A 25,952-nucleotide genomic window follows, 5' to 3' on the forward strand; every position below is an offset into this window, starting at 1 on the left:
ATTTATTTCTCCTAGTTGTATGCTATATATCCACTCCTGCCTGGGCCCGAGAAGGGCCTGCAGTATCTGTAAATAAATGAATAAAAACAAAGCGTGGATACAGCCAGCGTGACGTGGAGGCGCGCCACGCGCGGCGTATTTACGCTGCGGCGTCTATGCAGTCTAGCCTCCGGCGCAGTCAGCGTTACACACTGGTGCGGCAGTGCCATGCGCCCTATCTCACACCAAGGACCAGCGCGCATGGTGCGCTAGCTCGGCTCGCCGGCAGCATGCTTGTGTTTTTACCGTCAACAGACACCAATTCGTTTAGCGTTAATTATATAGGTTTATTTCTTTTGCTGCACCAAAATTTTCAGAGTTGCATTTGGCAGACAGTGCAATTCTAACCCCTGATATAACTCGATGACGTTTACCAGAAATCAAAATCTCCAATTAAAGGATGAACACACCTGCGCTAAGCAAAATTTTAATTGTTTTACCCCAAATATATTATTCTACGATTGACAGCCTCTGGCTTACTCACGTGTAAAGAATTGTCATGACTGCACCAGTTTGGGAGTATTAATTTTGTAAGTGTCTGACGAAATGCACTGACATTCCGGATTTACGCATTGAAACGGAAAAGTAACTGGAACACCTGTGTATATTGTCTTCTCCATAACATGGATCCGAATCCACGGCTACGCCTTCCGTCAGGACTTCCTTGAGTTGAGGAGACGCTTCTTCGCCGCTTGTGCTTTGGCGTGGCCTTCAAGAATGCATACTCATTTTGTATCGGAATGGCCAACAACCCTGCATGCGATAGTTGTAGATGCGAGAAAACAATCGTCCACCTTCTCTGTGAGTGTCCCCGCTTCAGTGGGCGCAGGAAAGAGCTTTCAAGGGTGCTTGATAGTGCATGTTGACAATCGCCCTTTGTCGGAGGAAAAGGTCCTGCGACACTGGCCGAAAGCGTCTTCAGCACAGGTTTTAAAAGCGTTCTTGAGCTTCTTGTGGACGACTGGTCTTAGAGACAATCTTCAAGCAGTGCCGCATTCATCTTTCCTTTTTCACTTTTATTTTGCTCTTCCTTCCTTATTTCCTTTTTCTAACAACTCTTTTCCATTATGCTTTATTCCCCTTAACCCCTTTCCCTCAGCGCAGGGTAGCCAGCCGGTCTGAGAACTGTCTGACCTCCCTGTCTTTCCGTCTGGTTGTCCTCCACCACCTCTTCACATACATACATACATACATACATACATACATACATACATACATACATACATACATACATACATACATACATACATACATACATACATACATACATACATACATACATACATACATACATACATACATACATACATACATACATACATACATACATACATACATACATACATAGAAAACAAACAAACAAACAAACCTAGTCCCCGCAAGAACATTGTCTCGAATACTCAGATTATACCAGCCCTGAATGATCGAAAGAATGGGTTTGGAGCCATTTAACAAATGTTTTCACCTTTATGTGTCACGCGTGACGACATGATAATTTAAGTACTCTGTGCTTTATGGCATGAGTTCATATCTCCGCAGAACGGCGACTTGCACCTCCACGCACTAAGGGCCGTCTTTCGTTTTTCTGAAGCAACTGCAATATTAACGATGAGCGCCTTCATCGCCACAATAGGGAGATGAACGCATAACTGCAGTCTTCGGTTTACAACTTCAACGTGCTAGTATTCCCCTGTCCATCGGGACGTTAATATTCACTGTTATGTAAAATCAGTGTAAAACATCCCCCTTACATTCATTTGAATGTCTTTTGGTCCAATGGCGCGATGGCTCCGCCTCTGCTTTGAGCATCGGAGCGTATTTGTGTCACTGCACTAACTATCGTTCAACATATACTGAGCATCGGAGAACCACTGGCCTGCGAAACTTTTGTAGGATCCGAGCTTGGTGCGGGGCACTCTGAGAGTCAACCTAGACCCGACGGGGTCGCACTCAGACGAGCAACTGTGGGAGGCGCTGCACCAGGCCCACCTGACATCCATGGTTGTCCGTCACCCAGCTGGCTTGCAGATGGAGACTGCAGATGGAGGCACTAATTTAAGGTAGGCGACACTTTAAATTACGTTCGTAGAGCCGAGCGCGAAGCTTACTCGAAAGCTCGCATTCAGTGTACCAAGACTTCGAGAGCTCAGATAACTGGAGTTCAAGCCGGAAGTTTCTCTCCTTACGCATTAGGCCGCGCTGGATCAATAGCGATGTAGTTATGCTACTCAGCACGGGGTTGCCAGTTTTATTGCCGGCCGTTGCGGCCGTTGATGTGTGAGGGCAAAAAAAAAAAAAAGCGCTTGTGCGCTTAGATTTCGGTGCCCGGTAAAAAGTGCCATGTCGTGAAAATTAGTTCGGAGAGCAGTTCACTATTGGTTTAGTATAATAAATTGGGTTTTTTTGTCATACGAATGCAAATATTGTGAAATATTTGATTCCGGTCGGAAAACTTTCTATTCGGTATTTTCAAATGCTTTAAACATAACCAAATACTTCGCAACAACAGACTGTGTAGGCATGGTTACTGTTTACTAAACGTTTCCTTCGTTTCCTTCGTTTACTAAACGAAGTATCGCCAATTATCGGAAGCGTGATAATGACAAACGTTTTGAAGCAATGCTGAAGTGAAATGGGTAATATAAGTCCTGGTTTTGCTTTCGAGGTGGAAACCTCCAAGACAACGTGTGATTTTGTTTGTAGTCTGTCATTTCGTGTTTTTGGCAACGTAGCTCTGTAGCAGTTTTATCTCTTGAGATGAAACCAGTGACACTCCATTTTGAAAGCTATTTTGTGCTTAGGACACACGAGTCATTCATAAGCTTTTAATTTGCACAGTTCCTTATCTTTGTTCCGCACCCATTTAATACCATAGTCATGCAGTACCATTGTTTCTTTAAGATCTTCTTTGCAATAAGCCACTAATTTTGTTGAAACGCTATCCATGCTAATATTACCATTACAAATTGTAATATAGTCATTATTCTAAGAATTTCTTCCTGATAGGTAGAATTTTTTCTTCACTTGTCAGTACGGGCTGCATGCCTAAATATACCGAATGAAATAGTTCTGCTGTATGCGCGTTCATGTTTGTCCATTCGAAATTTGATTCGTATTTGAAAGAATTGATATTCGCCCATTTCTAATGCTAATTTTCATCGATCAATCAATCAGCACTCAATCTGCGAAAACTAAAATTACTTGGAAGTTAGCGTTTGTCTTTTATTTGTCGCCTCTTTCGCCGTCCTTTGTCTAAATTCCCGCTGTCAAACATGGCACAATACCAACCAGCCCGGTCGCTTATTTTGCAGCAAACAAACTATCATTTTCATCAAAGAAACAGTGTCAGTTATGGTCTTAGCTGGTAGCACCTTCACCATGTATGTCGTTCGGCTGTGCGTTGACAATCCTCATACTGCAAACTATTGATTTATGAGCGCGAGTTGTGTTGAACCTCCACAGTATTGGAACTGATGACCTACCACAGGAACTCCCTAAACAGCTCGTAGTAAGCATGGCGGCAACAAGCAGTGTAGTTCGTATGTATTTCACAGTTTGCACATGTTATATCGTCTCGTGTCGAGAGGACGTTTAGAGAAAACCAGAAATTGCCCTCGCATGTTCTTACTCACCGCATTATTACCCCCTATACCATGTAAACGTGCGACCTGTGCATCCGACACGCGAACCAGTGGAAAACTGCAAGCACGTGCATCCTGATAAAGCAAAAAGTCTTGTGATATTCTTGCAATCATCGCGAGAGAATCAGAAGTCATCGAGAAGAAAGCTTCTTGGTAGCTTACAATAGGTTTAGCTAGAAGCAAATCATCACATACGACAACACACACAGTACTTGTGGATTCGCACTCGCCCCTTCTATATTCTGGTTCATTTCCTTCACCATAAACCTTTTTAAGAACAAATGAATTAGCTAACACAAATATACTTTGTACTTAAACATACTTTCAGATCTTCCAATAAAGTAGATATTTCGTATGTGCTAGTTAGTGGCCTATTATGGTATGTCGTAAATATTCTAGGTGTCCTTGTCAGGTGCCATGTTTTGAGTGGTCCTACGCAGGCGAGAGGTTGGTGCGGCGGCTGGCGACGATGTTTCTTAAGATTTCAAACAGTCCATAAGTAGATTTCTGCACACTTGAATGACCGCTGTAATAGCTGCAGCCTCTAATAAATGTTGCACTTGGTAATGTTTGCTGCGTTTAAATGGTTCGCTGTCAGTTGACGATGTTCTTCATTCATACTCAGTATGAAATTATATAGATCTGCTAATACTTACTGATTTTATGTATGCATTTTACACACATGTATTATATACTCACCTTTAACTGTTGTTGATAGGGATATTGGGATAAAGAACAAATAGAGATCAACAAGTTATGTCACTAATTCTTTAATCAAATTAGCACGGAAGCAACGAAACCTGGTTCAGAAGTTAGTGTGTTGTGCGAGATGTCGGGCTTCTATTCATGCCGGATTGCTCGAAAAAGTTACCGCTTGACATTCTCAATGAGAGTTTCAATGGGGACGACTCTGCTGAAAGCAATTGCAGCACAAGCTCTTCTGCCTTTGTCTGTATAGGCCGTAGGCAGTAGGGCGCACACGCGGGTCCAAGCTTCGGGCACGTTGACGTCAAGAGTCGTGCAAAAATGTGGCTCACTTTTTCGCTGCACGGCCGCAGCGTGGGCGAGCGGCAGCTCGTGTGCTTGGCTCGCGCCCTTCTGCGGGGATCCAGGATCATTCTGCTCGACGAGGCCACGTCACAGATGGACGGCGACACGGACAAGCTCATACAGAGGACGCTGAGGGAGGCCTTCAGAAAGTGCACCGTGCTGGCTATCGCTCATCGCATACACACCGTGCTAGACTATGACAGGTAAGCTGGTGCCCAACCAAGCTTTACGTTAGACGGTTCTTATGTTTGCTGCTCGAGCACTCATTGACGTAGCACCACCATTGCTATAATTTATAAAATTACCTTAACCTGCTTATGTATTGGATAGACGTTGAATGAAGCTCATCGGAAGAAATATATCAACACCACCATATGTAGTATCTCAGTTTCAGTTTCTGTTTGCCCTTACACGCCGCCAGTGGCGCCAGTGTTGCCACCTGTATATATACATGCCTCTGAATAAAAAGTGCTAGTTCCGTTGCGGCCGTGACTGTATTCGTGGTTGAACTGCGGCTACGGCCGAAATACAACAATGGCGACGAGGGTGGGACCTTTTCGAGGGGCGTAACCGCGCCCGCAGCTTTACTACGCCATGAGCTGTATCGGGCTCGCTCCGCCACCCCCGTTCTTGCCTGTACCCGGCCGCCCTCCTGTTCCCTGGCCGCAATGGTACCGGATGTTCGAGAACTTTCTGCTGGCATCAGGAGCATCCGACTTCAAGCCCGAACGTCGCAAGGCCCTGCTGATACACAGCCTCGGCGTTGAGGGTCAACGTATCTTCTCCAGCCTACTGCTTACGTCGGATGCCGCCCAGAGCAGTGAGTCAGCTGCCGGCGGTAAACGTAGTAAGGAGAGCGGGGACGCCACTCAGCCTTCCGTTTATGACGAAGCTATCGAAACCTTAAAGCAACATTTCACAAGCACAAGCAATGTCGTCGCGGAAAGGCACCGGTTTCGCCGTCGTATGCAACAACCGGGGGAGTCTGTACAGGAGTACGTTGCTGCACTACGTGCTCTCGTGGTAGCATGTTCTTATGTGTCTCTGGAAGACTCGCTTCGTGACCAGTTCGTGGAAGGGGTCGCGTCCCAGCATCTTCGCGAACGCCTTCTTCTTGAGGGCTGGACCCTCTCGTTCCCCCGAGCAGTGGCATTAGCTTCACAAGTCGAACAGGCCAATGAGGATATTCGAGAATTTGCTTCCGGCAATGTGCAGCGCATATGAGGGCACTCTCGCTTGGCGCTATACGACCATAGAAGCATTGGAACGCGCCACCCTCCGCGTAACGACGCGCGCCTGCGTGAACCTCGTACCGAGGCGAGCGTGCAGCACGACAGCCGCCAACCTGCCTCGTATCTGCGCCCATACAACTCGTCCTCTCACTGCTATCGTTGTGGTTCGCGCCAGCACCGTGCCGCATCACCCCGCTGCCCAGCCCAAGGTCAACGTTGCTATCATTGTGGTCTCATTGGTCACTTCAGCGCGGTGTGCAACAAGAAGCGACGGGCCGTTGCGGTTCGTGAGCTTAGCGAACAGACATTGCCCGACAATGAAACCTTGCCCGACAGTGAAACTGACAATGAAGCTGTGAGCATTCTATGCGTGACCGCGTCCGGCCACGCCGGAATTCTAGTCGAGGTAGCAGTTGGTCACACGACTTTAACATTCCTTATCGACTCGGGATCGTCAGTCTCCATTCTAGCGGGGGATCTTTTTGATAAACATTTTGCCGAACAGGTGCTGCTGTCCGCGCCCCGTGTGCACCTGTTAGATTATTCAAAAAAGCCTATTCCAGTGCGAGGATGCTTTCTTTCGAAAGTCGCATACAAGGAACGCGAGGCGTCCATTCTGTTCTACGTTGTCTCGCAAGGTACATCGCTTCTGGGTATCGACGCCATTATGGCTCTTGACTTCCAGATTGATGGCTCGTCCCTCCGCTGCCTTGAGACTACTACGTCAACTAGCAGTGCTACCAACGTACAAGTTCCAGTTCAGGAACCAGTTTCATCTGCAAGTCTTCCAGCACAGTTGCGCAATGAATTTGCATGTCTTTTCGACTCCGCCCTCGGCCTAGCAAATGCGTTTGTACATCGTGTCGAAGTAAGGCTCTCGATTCCGCCCGTTGTAGCAAAACTTCGCCGCCTTCCTCTTTCACTCCGAGCTCGGGTATCTGAGGAACTTCGTCGGCTAGAGCAGTTGGGCGTGATAGAGCGCATTAACGCTTCAGAATGGGTGTCTCCGATTGTTGTTGTTCAAAAGAAGGATGGAGGCATTCGTGTTTGTGTGGACCTACGGGAGCCTAATAAAGCTGTCGTTACGGATAGCTTCTCTCTTCCACACACCGAAGAACTCCTCCACAGTCTTTATGGGGCAACGCATTTTTCGAAGCTAGATCTCGCGTCGGCCTATTACCAGGTTTTGCTCGATCCTGAAAGCCGTGACTTGACCGCTTTCATAACTCACGATGGCCTCTTCCACTTCAAGCGCGTTTGCTTCGGGTTGGCATCCGCCCCCGCTGCATTTCAACAAATGATGTCGAAAATCCTTCAAGGATGTTCTGGTGTTTTGTTCTATATCGATGACATCATTGTTTTCGGGAAGAGCGAACAGGAACACTTGGCCAACCTGACCGCTGTACTGCGGGGCATTAAGGAAGCAGGGCTCAAGTTGAATGACAAGTGCGTATTTGGCGTACAGGAACTTTCCTTCTTGGGACACAGGATCACAGCGCAAGGCATCTCTCCTTTGCCAGAGAAAATTGTTTCCATGATGAATACTCCGGCGCCCACTGATAGCACAAGTCTGCGCTCTTTCCTCGGACTGATCGAGTATTATGCCAAGTTCGTTCCCAGGCTTGCTGATGTGGTAGAACCAATGCGAGCTCTTCTCCGGAAGAACCAGCCATTCATATGGAATGATGCTGTAGACGCCAGTTTCGCCCAGGTGAAGTTTCTGCTCTCTTCCAGCAAAGTCCTGCACATGTTTGATGCGTCCCTTCCGGTTGTAGTGTCCACTGACGCGTCCGACTGCGGACTGGGTGCTGTTCTCCAGCAGGTTGATGGCCACATGCTGCGAACTGTTGCCTTTGCTTCACGCACACTTTCACCTGCAGAGAAGAAATACGGAGTTGGAGAGCGTGAAGCGCTGGCGTGTGTTTGGGCCTGTGAGCATTGGCATACGTACTTGTGGGGACGGCATTTCACGTTGCGCACGGACCACCAAGCTTTGGTCTCGCTGCTCTCTTCTCAAGGCACTGGGCGCCGCCCCCTTCGCATTGCACGCTGGTCCGAACGGCTGCTTCGCTACAAGTATACAGTAGAGTATCGGAAGGGGTCTCAAAATCAGGTGGCGGATGCCCTTTCCCGCCTTCCAGTTCCGTCTCCGCAGGAAAATGTCTCATTTGATGAGGTTGTGTCCTTTGTTGAGTTACCGTGCCTCACTAAAGAGCAGTTTCAACAGGCCCTTCGTGATGACTGCATGTTAGAACAAGTCAAGATCTATGTCGCCACATCTTGGCCTGCACATAAGACGCTCTCGGGCGAACTTCAGCCTTTCTTCTTGGTACGTGAAGAATTGTCCGTCGTTGACAACCTGCTCCTGCGCGGCGAACGAATCGTCGTTCCCTTGTCTCTCACACCGCAGGTAATCGCTGCTGCCCATGAAGCTCACCCTGGTATAGTTCGAACAAAAGCTCGGCTACGAGAACGGTACTGGTGGCCAGGCATGGACAGACAAGTGGAGCTTTCCATCCAGAACTGCAGCATATGTCAGATGGCTGACAAAAGTACGAAGACTGCTACCACCCCTTTGCAGCCAGTACCCCTGCCAGAGCGTCCATGGCAGAAACTTGCTGTTGACATCGTCGGCCCTATAGAGAGAGCCCCACATGACTGCAGATACGCCATTACGCTCATCGACTATTTTTCCAAGTGGCCAGATGTTCAATTCTGCAGTGAAGTATCCTCCCGCACAGTCATCAACTTTTTGCTTCACGTGTTCGCCCGTGAAGGCTATCCGGACGTGGTGGTCTGCGACAACGGGCCCCAGTTCTCATCTAGGGAGTTCATTGAGTTCCTCAAAGATCGCGCCATCCGCCTTGTGCACTCTTCCGTTTACTACCCCCAAGCAAACGGACTTGTCGAGCGGTTTAACCGGGTCTTCAAGAATTTTGTGCAGGTCTCTATGCTGGAACAGCGTCCGCTTCGCCAAGCGGTAACAGAGTATTTGGGCATATATCGCTGCACGCCACATGCCACTACGGGAGTTCCACCGTCTGTTCTCCTACACGGACGGCGACCGAGAACACGCCTTGACGTTGTGGGTCACCCGTCACCAGCTTTCTTCAGCGATCATGTTTCCGAACTTCATCGTCTGCGCCAACGAGTTAAGAGCAAGCAAGACTACTGCAAAGAGTACACCGACCATCGCAGGGCCGCGAAGAAGACAACAGTGTCTGTTGGTGATTACGTTAGAATAAGAAAACCTGGAATATCGGTTAAGGGAGACCTCGCGTTTAGCCACCCGAGAAAGGTAATCAGTCAACAAGGTCCATCAACGTTTCGGCTTGATGATGGACGAACCTGGAACGCGTCGAAGCTATCCAGGGTACCTGCTGCTTCAGCCACATAGAATCAGCAGCATAATGCTGTTTCCGAACCCGTGACTCCGTCGTCGGCATCTCGGCAATCGAACGATTACGCCTCAACAGCTCGTCCCGAGGCCTCACCAACTACGCCCACGCTACGAGCTCCAACGTCAGCTGTGCCGGATGACCGTGTGCTTCAACGTCGGGTCCAACGACCGAGGAACAGAAGGCCTCCAGATCGATACCGGGACCACATGTAGCTTGTGTGCTAGGTGCAGAAGGGTGCAGTGTCAGAACTTGAGTGCTTGCACGAACTATGTGCACATGCCTGTGTCTCTGCGAGCAATTGGTCGTTTTTGCTTGTCTTTTTGGCGTTGCTTGTCCTAGGCCATGCTGTATAGTTATCCCATAGTGTTATTAATGATGAGCACATGACATGTATTGTGAAGACAATTGTAATTAATTGCAAATACTGTATATATGTATAACAACACTAATCTATTATCACTTACCTTGTTCTTGTAAGGAGGGGAATATGTAGTATCTCAGTTTCAGTTTCTGTTTGCCCTTACACGCCGCCAGTGGCGCCAGTGTTGCCACCTGTATATATACATGCCTCTGAATAAAGAGTGCTAGTTCCGTTGCGGCCGTGACTGTATTCGTGGTTCAACTGCGGCTACCGCCGAAATACAACACCATATACTATGCCCCCCCCCCCCCATCTATTAAACAAAAGCGTACGCTCAATTGCCAAATAACGCTTTCTTCGTCGCTCAGTTACCCGATCAATTGAATACGAGGCAGCGCATGTTTCAGCCAAATAATTATAAGGACAACAAGAGAGCAAATGCGTGTGCAATAGCAGTGACCACAGTTACACCTCCATCTCTTCTGATCATTCAAATGATTAAGTGACAAGCTTGCGGTTGTGCAATGTAAAGCTCAGCACAGTGCACCAGATGTCGACAAGGTCTGCTGTAAAATTTATCGAAATCAAACTGATATTTAATGTGTTAAATGGCCAAGAAGACCAAAACACTATACATGCGACGCTGTCAACTTACTGTAGATACCATAACTATCGAACGGCGTAAGAGAAGAGAAGCAAACCGTATAGGGCCATTCCACGCAAAACGTCCCAGACCCCCGAAAATGAGAGCCGCCGATTCACTTGAAAAAAATTCAGCTATTTGGTAGTTGTGTCCAGGAGCTTTCACCAAAGCGTTTCTTTGGAAAAATAAAATGGTGACGTAGGCGCACTTTTAAGTTTTCGCGATGATGCAAAAATTGGTTGGAGCTAAATAATTTATAATGAACTGTGAAACTAACTACAATAACAAATATTATTTATTTGATATACCATCGGCGTAATTCTTTCATGTGACGTCATAGGTGAACATATTTATAAATTTTAAGCGCCTAATTTACTCAGTAATAACAGCAAAAAGTATGCATTTTCAGAATGTTTCATTACAGATATCGCTGATGCTCTAGCCCCAATAATTTTAATTTTTTTTACAGGTGGTACAATTTATACTAAAATTATGTTCGGCTATGAAATCAACATTTCCAGAAAATTACTTCCGAATTTGCCAAAAGTCACTTCGTGACAATGCTGGGAACTAAAATAAACGGCCCTTCAATAAAAATAAGTGAGATAGCTCATTGCGCATGGAAATTGCTTAGCATGTAATCTAGAAATTTAAATATGAGTAAGTATTGTATGAGGAGAGAAAAAAAGTTGTAGTGTTTTTGTAGCGCGATAATTGCTGTTAATAAGAAATTCAGTGCACATCTTGTTGACACTTTGCACATAAATATTGCGGTAGGCACTCCATTTATCGCCGTCCGTGACTTGCATTATAGGGTTTGCTATCAACCACCCAGTTTTTGCGTAAATTTTGTTGTATGTTTTCACGAATCTCTAGGCATTATTCAAAGCATGTATCCGTCATCGGAAATATCGTAGGCGATTTGAACTATCCTGGAATCAGCTGGCCGACATGCAAACCCATCAATGGCGCAAGAAGGCATAAATGTGGGCAGTTTTGTGATGTTCTCTCTTTGGTTTGAGCCAAACGGTATCATGTCCCACGCGTGCTGTTTCACTTCTAGATTTTGTACTGACTACAGACCCAGAAAGTATGTTCGTACGCGTCCTTGACTGCATGACTGACCCCAATGTTATCCACAGCGAGTGTAGCACAAAATGTGAAAAACCGTGTAACGCAATGAAAACAATACACGATTACAAGAGACGGGATGTACGTGCACTAAATAATGACTTACTAACATTTTCTACATCCGCCGTGCTTGCTAAGTGGCTATGCTGTTGGGCTACTGAGCACGAGGTCGCGGGATCGAATCCCGGCCACGGCGGCCGCATTTCGATGGGGGCGAAATGCGAAAACACCCGTGTACTTAGATTTAGGTGCATGTTAAGGAACCCCAGGTGGCCGAAATTTCCGGAGTCCTACACTACGGCGTGCCTCATAATCAGAAAGTCGTTTTGGCACGTAAAAGCCCACAATTTAATTTTTAACATTTTCTACGCAGATCTAAATAACTGGTTTCAATCGTGATACAAACGAAAATTGGCAGATCTTTCAAAGGACGAGCACTGAAGCAAAGGAAAGATATTTTTGAAAAATTACTATCACACCTTCATGTGAAACACGTGGTGTAAAACACATGTTTGCCGGTGCATTAATAAGAAAAAGGAATGTACTGAAAGAAAAAGCATTCTACCTCTACCGACGACTGGGAGTGCTATCGCAAACAGTCGAGATGGTGCAAAGCAGAAATTGAAGCAGCCAAGGAAAACTTTTACAAGCACGACTTCTCACAAATGTTAAAAACAAATGTAAAAATTATTGGGAAGTATTAAATCCGAAACCATCATCATCCTCCCTTGTGTCGATAACAAAAGACGTTAAGCTTCTTCTGCACTCCGATCTTGCGGACGAAATAAACACTTCTTTTATCGCGATAGCAATTATTGGGGCCGAGGATTTACGGAGTCGCCATCTGTCGGAAGCGCCTCCCTTCAGTAGTATGAGGGATCGCGCAGCGCGCTGCTCACACGTTTCGCCTACGGCGGTGAATAAAAACACCACGCGGCAGCCCTCCTGGACATTTCTGTACGTACTCTCAAAACGAGGGAAGTTTCTTACTGTCGAAATAATAGTCTTTGGCAAACGGAAAGCACAGAATGGTTTACAGACGCTATCTCTTTTCCGAATACGTACATTGACCGCCATTTCGCGCGGTCACCGCGATGGAGTCTCCCGAACAGGCTTCTTGCGTGAATGGCCCGCAATCGCTGAATGAAAAATATGTGAAATATGTTCTTATAGTTAGCTGTCTGCATAACCAAATGGACCACAACGGAATGAATCCTCAATGCAGCGATTGCACGGGTTCGCAGCGACCGACTGCGCGCCTGCATGCGTGTTCGCGCACAATGTTTGGCTTTCGCTGCGTGCGCGTTTTCGCACCGTGCCGTCTTTAGGCCGCAGAATATGACCATTTGACAGTCCACAAACAATAATTGCTGTGTGAGTGCTATCAGAACTGTTCGAAAATAATTTTTTATAGAGACTTTTATGCCTACGCTGACTATGATTAGCGTCACGACGGTTTGATCTTTCTTTTTCTGCTAAATTATAGCACGTTTTAATATTATTTCCCAAGTTGCGTCGCACTGTATGTTTATTGGTCTTCTAAGTGTACGATATTCCGCTGCTTCTTTTTCCTAATCCAGTGCATTAATTCATGACATAGACACGACCATATGCCATGCCTTTTTTTAATGTGCTTCTTACCGCTCCCTCTCTATTCCAGTGAACTTGCCAGTACCTAGCATCAACAGGCGCAGGCGCCGACAAAAGTGGTATACTCCCCGCAGCGGGAGCCGGAGCAGCGGCAAACTGCATCACAATGCTATCTACAGGCAGCATCTGGGATTGAGACAGCCAATGGGCGCCCTTTATTTGCAGGCATGCCGCTTGACTCGTGTCAATGTTTCGTGCTTCAGTTCGCCAAAATGGCGAGCGACGCCGCTGCTCCGGCTCCCGCTACGTGGAGTATACCACTTTTGTCGGCGCCTGCACATATACCAAACCGTCAGGACATTAGCCGGGCAGCGGGCGCGGGCGAGCGTCTCAGTGCGCGTTTTCTGCTACTCACCGAACATCGCAGTCCCGGCTCCATAGCAGAAATCTTCCTCGCGTCTGTTCTTGCTGCATACCCGAGTTGTAGCCGATTGCAGTCTGCCGGTTCTAAGTTTCGCGAGCGAAGCTTCACGCAGCTTCTTGTCCTGCAGGTACGTGTGAATAAGGCTGATGCCGGGCTCCGTTGTGCACGTCCGGCACTGCGGCACCGAGCAGTAGCCTACCGGGTTGCACGTCTCCAAAGGCAGCCACTACCTATTATAGTGCGGTGAAATGTTGTAAAGCAGACACCCAAGCAGGGAAAGCCTGAGCCCCCAATCCGAACCGCAGCACAGGTGGAACTTAAAATTTTCGTTTTCCGCTCGCTTCGGCGCTTCCGAAACAGCCGACGCGGCCGCAGTGTCCACGTGCTCCCTCATGCCACGTCATGCCGACGGTGGCACCACCTTTTCGAGTGGTGGATCTTGCCCCCAATATTGACACTCCATGGGCATTTCTGCCGTTTCCGTATAAGTGAAAGCGTATGAGGGTGAGCCGGCGAACGCGGTTCAATCTCGCCTGCGCAAGCGAGGAACGCAGCCAGTGTGCGTGCCCTCTCCTGTGGTGCGCGAGGCAACTGGGGTAGCCGCGACTCTAACTCCAGCCTTTTCGCAGACAGTTTCAACTCTCATTGAGCGAGATGTGTTCATGTTTACCTGTGCGCGTGTGACACCTTGCTGGTTAATTTAGTTAGAACACATTGACGGGCTCGTTGGTTAGACTCTATGATAAAATCGGTTAGCGCGACTGAACAGGGACGTAGACAAAAACATACACGCAAAGACAGCGCTGTCTTTCTATCTCTGTTTCTTTCTACGTCCTCGTTCAGTCATGCCCACACATTCTATCACTGTTAATTTAGTTATTAAGCGAATGCTCACAACTTCATACGGCTAATAAATCTACTATCCTTATTTCGTACAGGTATCTACTAATCTGCTATCGCAATCGGTACCTCGCCTTTCGGATAGAATTGCGAATATCTTTGTTCAGTTTTCACATCAGAGGAAGCAATACCACCAGACCGGAACTTTTCCCAGTTTAAACAGTTCAATGAATGAACTCATAATCAAGCGCGAGCGTGTAGAATCTGCTGCAGATCGCGTTATAGCTAAATAGGCTCTCTGACTAGATGACCCCCATCTCCGCAAAATTTCTAAAGCTAACAGAACCAGATATGAGAAGTGTCCTGGTTGCTTTTTTCCAACCGTCCGTTGATGCAGGATGCATGCCTGACGCCTGGAGGACTGCGCACGTGAAAAAAGACAGGAAGCGCCTTGTCCTGTCTTTGTTCTTCCTTACTGTGTTGTCACTGGTTGCGTTACATCTTTTGAAAGCCTGATTACTATTTCCAAATCTGGTGAATCCTCATTAGTGTCAAACTGCAGGCCCATTTCACGAACAGGTATATGATGTAAATTATTAAACCACATAACATGACCCTTTCTCATGAAATTTCTAACCGAACATGGCTTCTTCTTCAGCAATCAACATGGTTGCCTTCGTGGTAGTTCCTGTCAAATTCAGATGTTTGAATTGGTTGCTGGTCTCCACGAAGCCGTTCATGATGCACTAAAAGTTCGCTATATTCATTAATTCTGCAAAAGTATTTCACAAGGCTCCGCCCATCCACCTGATAATGAGGCTAGCGAATCTTAACGCAAACAGTAGGAATGTAAAATAGATAGCTAATTCTTTAACCAACCGAAACCAATCAGTTATTTGAACGGGCACTAATCTTCACTTTCGCATGTAATATACACCGTATCTCAGGGTTCAGTCTGGATCCAATTCTGCTTTTCATGCATGTAAACGACATAGGTAACACTTTATCTTCTACTATCAGGTAATTCGCAGACGACCTTATCATCTACATACCAATGACTAACATCGAAGACAAGAACTCATTACAGTTAGACCTCGATACGCTCGCATTTTGGTGCCGCCAGTGGCAAATAGAAAGTGACATTTCTAAAACAAAGGCCGTGATGTTCACGAGAGCACATAACTTGGAACTGAACTACAGCACAATTCAGGGAATGCATGTTCAAAAAGTATCCACGTTTAAATATCTCGGAGTTCGTTTATCCTCTGACGTATCTTGAAACGACCACATTAATTCCATACCCAGTAAGTCATCTCAAACAGTTTGGCTTCATTAAACGGAACTGTTACTTGGCGAACTGTGCTATTTGCATACGATACACTTGTTCGTTCAAAAGTAGAATAAGCACACATTGTTTGGAACCTGCATCAATCGTATTTGATCGATAAACTCGAAGAAAAACTGAATCAAGCAGCAAGATTCAGCACAAAAATCACTGGCGCAATTACAGCGTTACAGACATTAAGGAATCGCTTTCATTGCCCTCCCTTCAAAAACGCAGACTAAGAGCACTTTTATCACACCTTTACTCGCTTTATCATAGTAAAACCCTGTTTACGTGAGCCATGATAACGTACAGTCAACCATAAAAGTTTGCGGACCCCAGGATTTCAAAAAATGTTCAATTTTCAGGCAACCTGTAACAGTAAGTAAAACAGGGCATCACAATGTTGTTCACATATGCTGGTAGAGGCTTTAAATGCGAATGTTTGACTGCGTTATGAGGCTGCACAGATATTCAGATTTTTCACAGATTTCTTGTTCATTTTGTGGTTGACTGCATGTTATTTGGCGTGTTTAACACAGATTTTGTACAGCATAGAGATGCCAACGCAAAAGGTTAGATTTAGCGTTGCGTGCTCCACACTGCGCATGCGTTGCGCGTAAACGGTGCTGGAGCTATAACGTACGCTATTTTTATGATTGAGCGTTCAACGCTAACGCACGCAAGAGGAGCCTTACGTACGGCAGCCGGGCGTCGCTTCGAGTCGCCTGCTTCGGATCTATCGAGTCGTCGGCCTGCCCTGTTCGGCTCATTTATTACCCACTAATGCTCGTATTTGCATTGTATTTGTGGGGTGATGCTTCGACAGCGGCGTTCTGGCGACAAATGGGTGCTTTCGAGATGCGTTTTGAATCAGCGGTGCGCTAGGCTGACGAAAGAGTTTGCTCATGATTGCTCGTGTTTTCTGCAGCCGTGTTGAGATGGCGCGAAAGCCTGTCTTTCGCTCATTCGCTAGACATAGTGTGGCACTTGCTGATTATGCATTGGATTAGCACGCCATTATCGTATGGATTAGGCTTACCAGGACTTTGTGTTCTTACATCTAAATGGCGCCTTATATGTTTCCGTTAGCGTCAGCGTTTTCCTCCGTCTCGCTATTCTCAAAGACTGGTTTGTTCCGCGCTGTGTAGCCTATCTTATAGCGTTAGCGCTGCGTCGCACACTAACGCTAACGCTATTCTTTTACGCCATACTAAAACTACAAAGGTTAATCTCGCCAAATAACGTACCGCTATCAAAGCGCACGTATACCACAGAGACCCAATAACGTTTGGAGTCTGCTCAGTAAGGACAACAGTAAGGACAACAGCGACACTTAAGAATGGGTATTAAATCACTGCTAAATAATTACCTAAGCTCACAGTAAACATACTCTAAGTTGCAGGCTCGTAACGCGCGTGTGAACTTTTTAAAGCTTGCCATAAATTACCTATTGCTAGTGTGAAGAGAACGAAGAAGGTGACAGGAACCAGAGGAAGGACAAAGACTTTGGTCGTTGCCTGAGCGCCATATATATCACCTGTATATATATAAATTATTCTACAATCGTGGGTGTGCTTTATTCCTGCCACAGTTTACACAGTGTCCCAGCCAGCCTTTGCCAGAGCTTAAAAATATGGGAATTCCACATAGCTGGGATAAACAAAGGCAATGTTGTTTGCCGTCTTATGTAGATATTCATATTGTTACGGAGAGTTGCGAAGAAATGGCTTTATTAACATGAGATGGACGATGATCGTAGCGTGATCGCAGCGCAGCCCGGCCTCTCAAACTCCTCGTTCTCGTCGTCTTCTCTTTCTTTTCTTCTTGTCCGTGCCTTTCGTATCTGTTACATTTCCCCGCAAGCAGACGAAGCCCGTGGGGCGAGTCAGAATGGAGAAGCAGGGTAGAAAGGTTTCAGGCGAGCAATATGAGTCAGCTGAGTTCTCCTTGATCGCCGACCATTGCACAGTAGGCGAGCTATGACGTGAGTGAGTTCGCTCAGGCGGTGCACAACTACAAATGGGCCTGAATATTCTGACAAGAACTTTTACCACAATCCACGCTTGCGTTGCGGTGTCCAAAGAAGGACCAAGTCACCTTTTTCCAGCGATACTTGCACGTGACGGCAGTCGTATCGCTCTTTCGAACGACTTTGCGAGGCCAGAGTACGAAGACGAGCTATTCGACGCGCTTTTTCGGCGACACACTAAGTCTTCGATACAGAATCATCACTGTGCAGAACGAAGGGTAAGAAAGTGTCCAGAGGGCTTCGCGGTAACCTTGCATACAGGAGATAAAATGGGCTACAGTTTGTGGTTTCATGCTTCGCCGTGTTCTAAGCGTAAGTGATGAAGGGCAGCACGTGATGAAGGCCAGTTCTTATGATTAGATGAGACGTAAATGGCAAGCATGTTGGTCAGCGTTCTGTTTGTCCTTTCAACGAGGCCATTGGTCTGGATCATATGGTGTGGAATGACGGAATTGTGAAGTGCCCAAACGAAGCAACTCTTCAATGGTATCAGCCGTGAACTGGCGGCCACGGTCGCTGATGATGACACGTTGTGGGCCATGGCGAAGGACCACGGAACGCACCAGGAAGACCGCCACGCAAGCAGCGGTGGAAGGCGGTATGGCTGCAGTTTCTGCATACCGTGTAAGATGGCCTACGCAGGCAATTATCCAGCGGTTTTTTGTTGTTAGATAACGGGAATGGACCCAAAAGGTTAATGCCTACTTGCTCGAACGGCGTACTGGGCGGTGTCAATGGCCGAAGGGGACCCGGGGCTGCGGTGGTCAGTCGCTTGTGACGTTGGCACGTTTCACAACTAGCGACATAGCGCTTGGTTGTTTCGTACATCTTGGGCCAGTAAAAGCGCTCGTGTGTGCGGTGCAGCGTTCGTACGAAGCCGAAATGGCCGATGTCACATCGTCACGCATTGCGCGTAGAACGTCGGAGCGGAGACTCGTGGGGACGACAAGCAGAAAACGCGCTTCATGCCCGGAGTAATTAGTTTTGTAAAGCAATTTAAAAAACAATTGTGGGGTTTTACGTGCCCAAGCTACTTTCTGATTATAAGGCACGCCGTAGTGGAGGACTCCGGAAATTTCGACCACCTGGGGATCTTTAACGTGCACCTAAATCTAGGTACACGGGTGTTTTCGCATTTCGCCTCCATCGAAATGCGGCCGCCATGGCCGGGATTCGATCCCGCCACCTCGTGGTCAGCAGCCCAACACCATAGCCACTGAGCAACCACGGCGGGTGAAAGCAATTTATGACGGACAGTAAAGCGACCGCTGCCTTTAGAAGTGCGGGCGGCGACAAAAAGCGGATCGAGGGTAACATCATCCCGTTGTTCTCGCTGAAAGTCTGCCGCGTCAGGGAACGTAGAAGTAACAGCAGCGAGACAGTCGTCAAAATTCTCAGCATTGCAGTCGGTAGTCGCAAGAGGAATTCGAGAGAGGCAGTCTGCGTCAGCGTGACGACGGCCACTCTTGCACGATACCGTAAAATCGTATTGCTGAAGAAGCAGCGCTCAACGTGCGAGGCGACCAGAGGGATCATGCAAACCGACCATCCAGCAGAAAGAATGATGGTCGGTGATAATCCTGAATGGTCTACCGTAAAGAAAACATCAAAGCTTTTGTATGGCGAAAACGGCTGCCAGGCATTCATGTTCCGTAACCGCATAATTGCGTTCAGGTTTGCTCAGGCAACCGCTCGCATATGCGACATGGTCTGCGCTACTGTGACGTTGTAGAAGCACCGCTCCTATCCCGATTCCACTAGCATCAGTGTGAACTTCAGTCGGGCAAGATGAATCGAAGTGACGTAAGAGGGGTGCTGACGTTAGTATAAACTTCAGTTGAGAGAATGATGCGTCACACTCTGGTGTCCAATTGAAGGATGCATTTTGTCGCAAAATACTTGTCAACGGGTAAACGATGTCGGCAAACCGGGGAACAAAACTACGAAAATACGAACATAGGCCAATGAATGAGCGGAGTTCTCGTGCTTACTGCGGTGCCTTAACGGAGCTCACCGCTTCAGTCTAACGAGGATCGGGTCTGACGCCATCCTTGTCGACTAAGTGTCCCAGGACCAGCGTTTGACGTTCGTCAAACCGACACTTTTTTGAGTTTAGGACCAGTCCAGCTTTCTCAATGCAGTCGAGAACGAGGATGAGGCGTTCGTTATGTTCTTCAAACGTGCGGCCAAAGATTACAACCTCATCGAGGTAACACATGCATATCTCCCACTTTAGACCACGTAGTACAGTGTCCATAAATCTTTCAAAGGTGGAAGGAGCATTGCAAAGGCCAAAAGGCATAACATTAAATTCGAATAGGCCATCTGGAGTCACGAAAGTGGTCTTTTCCTTGTTGGTAGAGCCCATAGGTATTTGCCAATACCCCGATTGCAAATCAAGTCTTGAGAAGTAAGAAGCAGCGTGTAAGTAATCAATGACGTCATCGATTCGCGGTAGTGGATAGACATCCTTCTTTGTCACTGCGTTTAGATGTCTGTAATACACGCAGAATCTCCAGGAGCCATCTTTTTTTCGGAGCAGGATTACTGGCGCTGCCCATGGACTAGATGACTCTTGAACGACACCTTTGTTCATCATCTCCTTGACTTGCTCTGCAATAACTTTGCACTCGGACGATGACACTCGGTAAGGCGTCTGGCGGATGGGATGTGCTGAGCCGGTATCTATTCTGTGACGAGCGCGAGACGACGGTAAATGAAGGGGTCCATCTTCATGCGTGAAGTCGAATGCAGCCTCATGTCTGGCAAGGAAATGTACCAGTGCTTGCTGTTCCGATGTACCGAGAGCCTTGCTGATCATGCCAAGCATTAGCTCTTCATAATGGCGATTATCGCAAGGAGACAAAGCTGTAGAGACGTCCGTAGTTAGTGCCGCTACTGAGGTACATGCGGCTTCATCGAAGAGAGCGATTTTCATACCCCGGGGAAGGACAACCGGCGTGGCGCAACAGTTCAGCGCCCACAATGTGGCGACTCCTTTCGTCATGCACACAACAGAGAAGGGCACAAGTAAATCTTTTTTAGCACAGTCTATGCGGAGAGGCCTAACTACAAGGTCCACACAATCAGCATCTACAGTAGTTGCAGAAACACGAACGGGCGTCAGGCACCACGATGGTGCAATCACTTCATCAAGGACACTGAGTGTGTCTGTGTCCCTGTTTTCACCACCCTAGCTTTGTTCGGAATGTGCTGATATAAATAACTTGTTCAATGATATTTCACCACAACCACAGTACACGGAAGCGCCGCACTGTTCAAGAAAATCGATACTAAGAATAACGTCGTGCGAACAACGAGAAAGAACAAGGAATTCCGACGCAAACACTTTCCCAGCCAACAAAGCACTCACAGCACAAACACCAAGGGGGTGAAGCCACTCGCCGCCTACTCCACAAGAGGTAATACCGCCGTTCCAAGAAAACATAACTTTGTGGCCTAGCCGGTTTTTGAAAGCAAGGCTCATCACAGACACAGTCGCCCCAGTATCAACTAACGCCATGGTCGGTTTTCCGTTAATCGAGACTCACTTTGTTCTTGAACATCACAACAGGCAGAGGTATTTCTTGCAAAGACCGTCCGGCGACCACACCTCCAGTGGCCGCGGAAGCTAGTTTCCTGGCGGCGGTGAAGAAGAACGGCGCCGAGGGGACGGAGAGCGACGGGGACGGTTATTTGGTGGCGTCAAATTCCGCTCAGATGCTGGCGAATCGCTGCGTCTGGTCTCGTGTGAGAAGTGATCCATTGGGAGCAAATCGGTCATCCGCAAGTCATATGAAGTACGAGTTCCGGGTGGCGAGAACATCGGTGGTGTCCTACGTGATTGACGGCCTTGGCGACAATACCGAGCTATATGGGCTGTGGGACCGCAGTTGTAGCACACGGGAGGGTCGCGGCTCACAACGTCTTCCTCAAAACGAATACGCGGCTGCGGTCGGCGAGAAAGTTCGTTGTCATGTGGATAACGTGTCTCTGCTGCTTGCTGAAATCCGTTATATCGTTGATAAGTCGCGTCGTGGTAGTAGGGTCGGTGCTGTTCTTGTCGCGGTCTGACAGAAGTCACAGGGCCTCGGGGGTAAAAACGCGGCTGCTCTCGTTGTAGCCGAGCGTCATAAGTAGGCCCTCTGTCGTAGAGACGTGGCTGCTGTCGGGGCGCGAGTTCATATTCCTCAGTGCCTCTCGCCGCAGGATGCGGGGAGAAGGATGCCACGTTCGGCTCGAAATCTGGTGATAGGCGGAAGCTATGAGTGCCTGGATGTGTCACTTGCGCGTGCAGGCTGAGGTCTTCCAGAACTATTTGTCGGATCGTTGAAGCCAGATCGAGGGGCTGGTTGCTGCCCACGCTTGCAAATGTCGTCACATTGGCTAGCCTGCCAAACTTCGCCGTGATGCGCCGTGCCTTCAGTTGTTCGAAAGTACAACAATGCCGAATGATGTCAGCGACGGAAGCCAGGTTGTCTTTTGCGATGAGAAAATTATAAGCATCTTCGGCAATTCCTTTCAGAATGTGCCCGACATTGTTTTCCTCGGACATTCCAGAGTGCACCATCCTACACAGTTTTATTACTGCCTCAATGTAGGTCGTGCAGGTTTCGCCTGGCACTTGCGCACGTTGCACTGGCCTCTGTTCTGCGCCTTTATTTTTCGTCGCGGAGTCGACGAATCGCTCTTTGATTTCCGAAACAAATATTCCCAATGATCTGAACGTTTCCTCGTGATTGTCGAACCACAAAAACGCAGTATCTGTTAGAAAGAACACGACGTTCGAAAGGTGAGAAGCGCTGTTCTACTTGTTGGCGGCACTCACCCGGTTATAATGGATGAGCCATTCCTCAACGTCTTCTTCCGATCTTCCGGCGAAGGGACGCGCATCTCTCAGTTGTAGAATGGAACTGGTTGGCGCAGCAGGTGGAATGGGCCGTTGTTCGTCTCCGTCATGAGACATATTCAACTCCGATGGATTCGGTGGGAGTCCAGCCAGGCGACGGCTCCGTCGAAGAACTTGTGGTTCAGCATCCGTCTTCGGGTGTCGATTAGCCAGCACCTCCACCACAACTGTTACGAATAGTTGCGAAGAAATGCTTTTATTCACAGCAGATGGACGATGATCATAGCGCGATCGCAGCGCAACCCGCCCTCTCAATCTCCTCGTTCTCTTCGTCTTCTCTTTCTTTTCTTCTTGTCCGTGTCTTTCATATCTGTTACAATATATATTTTTTTCATTCCGCGTAATTAGATAATCAGTATTAATTATTTAATCAACTTCTCAAGTATGTACAGAAGAAAAAGCGTCAATGAGAAAATTTTAGAGCAACATGAAAATCTCCCGATACAGCTTTCTGGTGCCCAATATGTGGTACATATTTTTTTTTACGAGCGTAAAAGAAGCCCGCTAACGCACGCAAAATTTCCGCTCAAGGCACTTTGCGTGTATCCTTCTTTCAGGCTTACAAAAACACTTTTACGAAGCAAGTACTGCGCAACAGAAAGCTGTATCGGTAGCTCTTCATGTCGCTCTACAATTTTTTCGCGGACACTTTACATGTCACTATAATATTTTAGAAGTTTAACGAATAAATGATACTAATTAATTTATTAGGCGGAGTGAACACATAGCTTGAGCAGCTCTAAGTGACGGGAAACAGCATTACCTTGATTTTGTTCAGCTTTAGAGCATTCGAATATTTTTAAACTCCGCCTAAAGTTAGCTGGGACACCCTACATATTGTCACGTGGTAGTGACTGTGAAGAAAGCTACCAAACTGAGGAAGACGAAACTAGCGTTTTATGGGGCGAACTTGTGCCCTCAAAAAGAGGCTACACTGACAGAACGGCGACAGCGGCGAACACAGTCGGCGCTCGTCGAAAATCTGATCAGCGGGTCAAGTGCGTCGGCTTTTATACATAAGTCGTCGAATGTTCTAGAGTAATCGCTGGGACCCGCGTGCCTTCCACAAAGTTCTACATTATTCGCGTCGAGCACACATGCGATCAGATTACACAAGGTTCGGTCACAGACAGCGGGTGGAAGCATCGATGACATTCCAGAAACTTCCGATACATGCAGGCGCGTCGTGCGCTGTGCGATAACATTTGTTAGGCGGTGAAACGTGGTCGCCTGATAAAGATAGGCAAGTACACGTGTCAATATATATATGTGCTCTTCAAGCGCTCGCTCCATAGTACTCATGGATATGATTAATAACAAATTTGGTGTACCAAACGAACCATTTCTCACATTGTGTAGACGTCAACTGGAGTTGAGTTAGCATAGGTTTTTGTCGTAGTGCACTATGCAGACGAGAACACCCGTCTTCTCGCTCTAGCAGCAGCGTATATGTGCTAGAAAAAATTGCGCGCCTCCGACAACAACGTTCTGGGGTATCAAAGTGACATTATCATCGCTAATTTGTGCAATATAAGGCTATGAAATATGAAGTTACCCAAAAAACAAGTGCTCGCGTTAGGAACGGGATGAAGCTTAGGATTTTGATTTTAGGACCCACTATCAGCATAAAAATGTGTACAGCCAATGCTAAGCTTTCCATACTTTGGTGAATGACACTAAGTGGTTTCGCCTTACAATACCTGGCGATTCTTACGATTTCTGCGCATAACGCACTACAGAAGGTGTTTTCTTTACAATACAGATTTTTTATAAAAAAAACGCTATAGGCGCAAGAAACGTGACATTTATGCCCACGAGTTGCTAGGTGAGGCGGGCATACTGTTCGCGAATGTCATGAGCTTCTAAAGAATGGTAAAAGTGTTTCGTAATTGACACGTTTGATAGTGTTTTGGAGGCGGTTGTATAAAAGGCGAATTTCAATGCAGTCACATTTTAAAGCACGCTAATGTACTAAATGTATCTAAGGCAGCAGCTAATTCAAGATATTTTCGTCGAGTGTCAGCGCTGAGTCCAGACAACATGGAAACCGAGCGCCTCAAGGGCGCAGCAAAGGTGGCGCCGCTCTCTTATCACGCAAAGGCGACCCGTGACGACGAACTCGATGAAGTCGGGAACCGAACGTCTCGCACTAGCAGCGGCAGCTATTGAAGCGTGACGCTTTGCCTGGCAAGCATGTGTGGCTGTGTGTTGGGTTCAGATTTGCCGCGGCATGCTACCATTAAAACTTCACTCCGCACTTCTCTAGCGGCCGTTGGCGTCTGACGCGCAGCAGGGCGCGCTCAGTCTCGATATTGTCTCGATTGGGCTTAAGAATTTGATGATGAATATATCGAATTAGATGCGAATTCCGGGATATTAAAGAACATGAGTCTGCATGAAAATTCCACTGCCTCCTAATTTGCCACTTAGGCGACTGCCCCGAAAGCACTAATTAAAAAGAAAATTAATAATTTTTGTTAATTAGCCTTCTAAAACTCACGCTATTATGTATGTCCGCCTCGTATGTATGTCCGTAAAGTATGTCCGCCTCGCCTAGGTATTCGTCTGCATAACCGCCACTTGCACTGTATTCAGTACATTTTTTATAAAAACGTATGCTTGGTTATAAGAACAATAAACACCCTGCTTACCTGCAAGGGGGCCTACGGAATTGCATTATTTGGTATAATCTTTTTTTTACCTTTATATTGCGGGGAAGATAACTAGAAAGTTATTTCGAAATAAAACAGGAATACGAAAGAAGTTTCACTCCTCTCGAAGCAGTGCCTTGATGTATACCCATTTTGGCGGCCTGCAATTTTACAAAGGGACCAACCTTTCTTTTCAGAATACTCGTTTTAGAAGATGGAAGGGTGAAGGAGTACGGAACTCCAGCCACATTGTTGTCCGATTACAACTCTGGTTTTTACAAGATGGCCGCGGATGCAGGAATCACCGCCGCCCTACCGTTCCTGCCGAGTGCTTCTACACAGCTGTAATCGATGGCGTAAAATATATGAAGTTTTATTAGAAAATGTGTGGAGTGAAGTCAAAGCAGATTTGTAGGACCAACTATGCCTGATACAGTCTCTCGGTTACTTCTTTTTTTATTTTCTGCCTCGATTAGAAGCTTGCTGGTTCAGTTTCTCTCTCTGTTATTTGTCACGCTTACCTTAAAATAATGTTTTGCCGTTAATGCGACAATATTAAACAGCATAACCGATAGTTTTTCATGTGCACGATATAAGAATCAAGAGAGTTTTATGAACTTAACGTAGGAGGCACGAATAAAATCAAAGACCGATTATAGTACACACGTCAAAAATGGTACGATG

General features: G+C 47.0%; 1 protein-coding gene across 1 annotated transcript in view; it reads left to right on the forward strand.

The window, feature by feature from the left end:
* LOC142576593 (ATP-binding cassette sub-family C member 3-like) overlaps positions 1–25,616 on the forward strand; it is a 117,943-nt gene extending 92,327 nt beyond the window's left edge. The window contains exons 8-10 of the mRNA XM_075686788.1: positions 1,933–2,099; positions 4,739–4,933; positions 25,466–25,616. Of these exons, the coding sequence (XP_075542903.1) occupies positions 1,933–2,099; positions 4,739–4,933; positions 25,466–25,616 (513 nt within the window). The remainder of the gene's footprint in view (positions 1–1,932; positions 2,100–4,738; positions 4,934–25,465) is intronic.
* Positions 25,617–25,952: the final 336 nt, after the last annotated feature.

Source organism: Dermacentor variabilis, chromosome 3 (genome assembly GCF_050947875.1).
Source record: "Dermacentor variabilis isolate Ectoservices chromosome 3, ASM5094787v1, whole genome shotgun sequence".
Lineage (NCBI taxonomy): Eukaryota > Metazoa > Arthropoda > Arachnida > Ixodida > Ixodidae > Dermacentor > Dermacentor variabilis.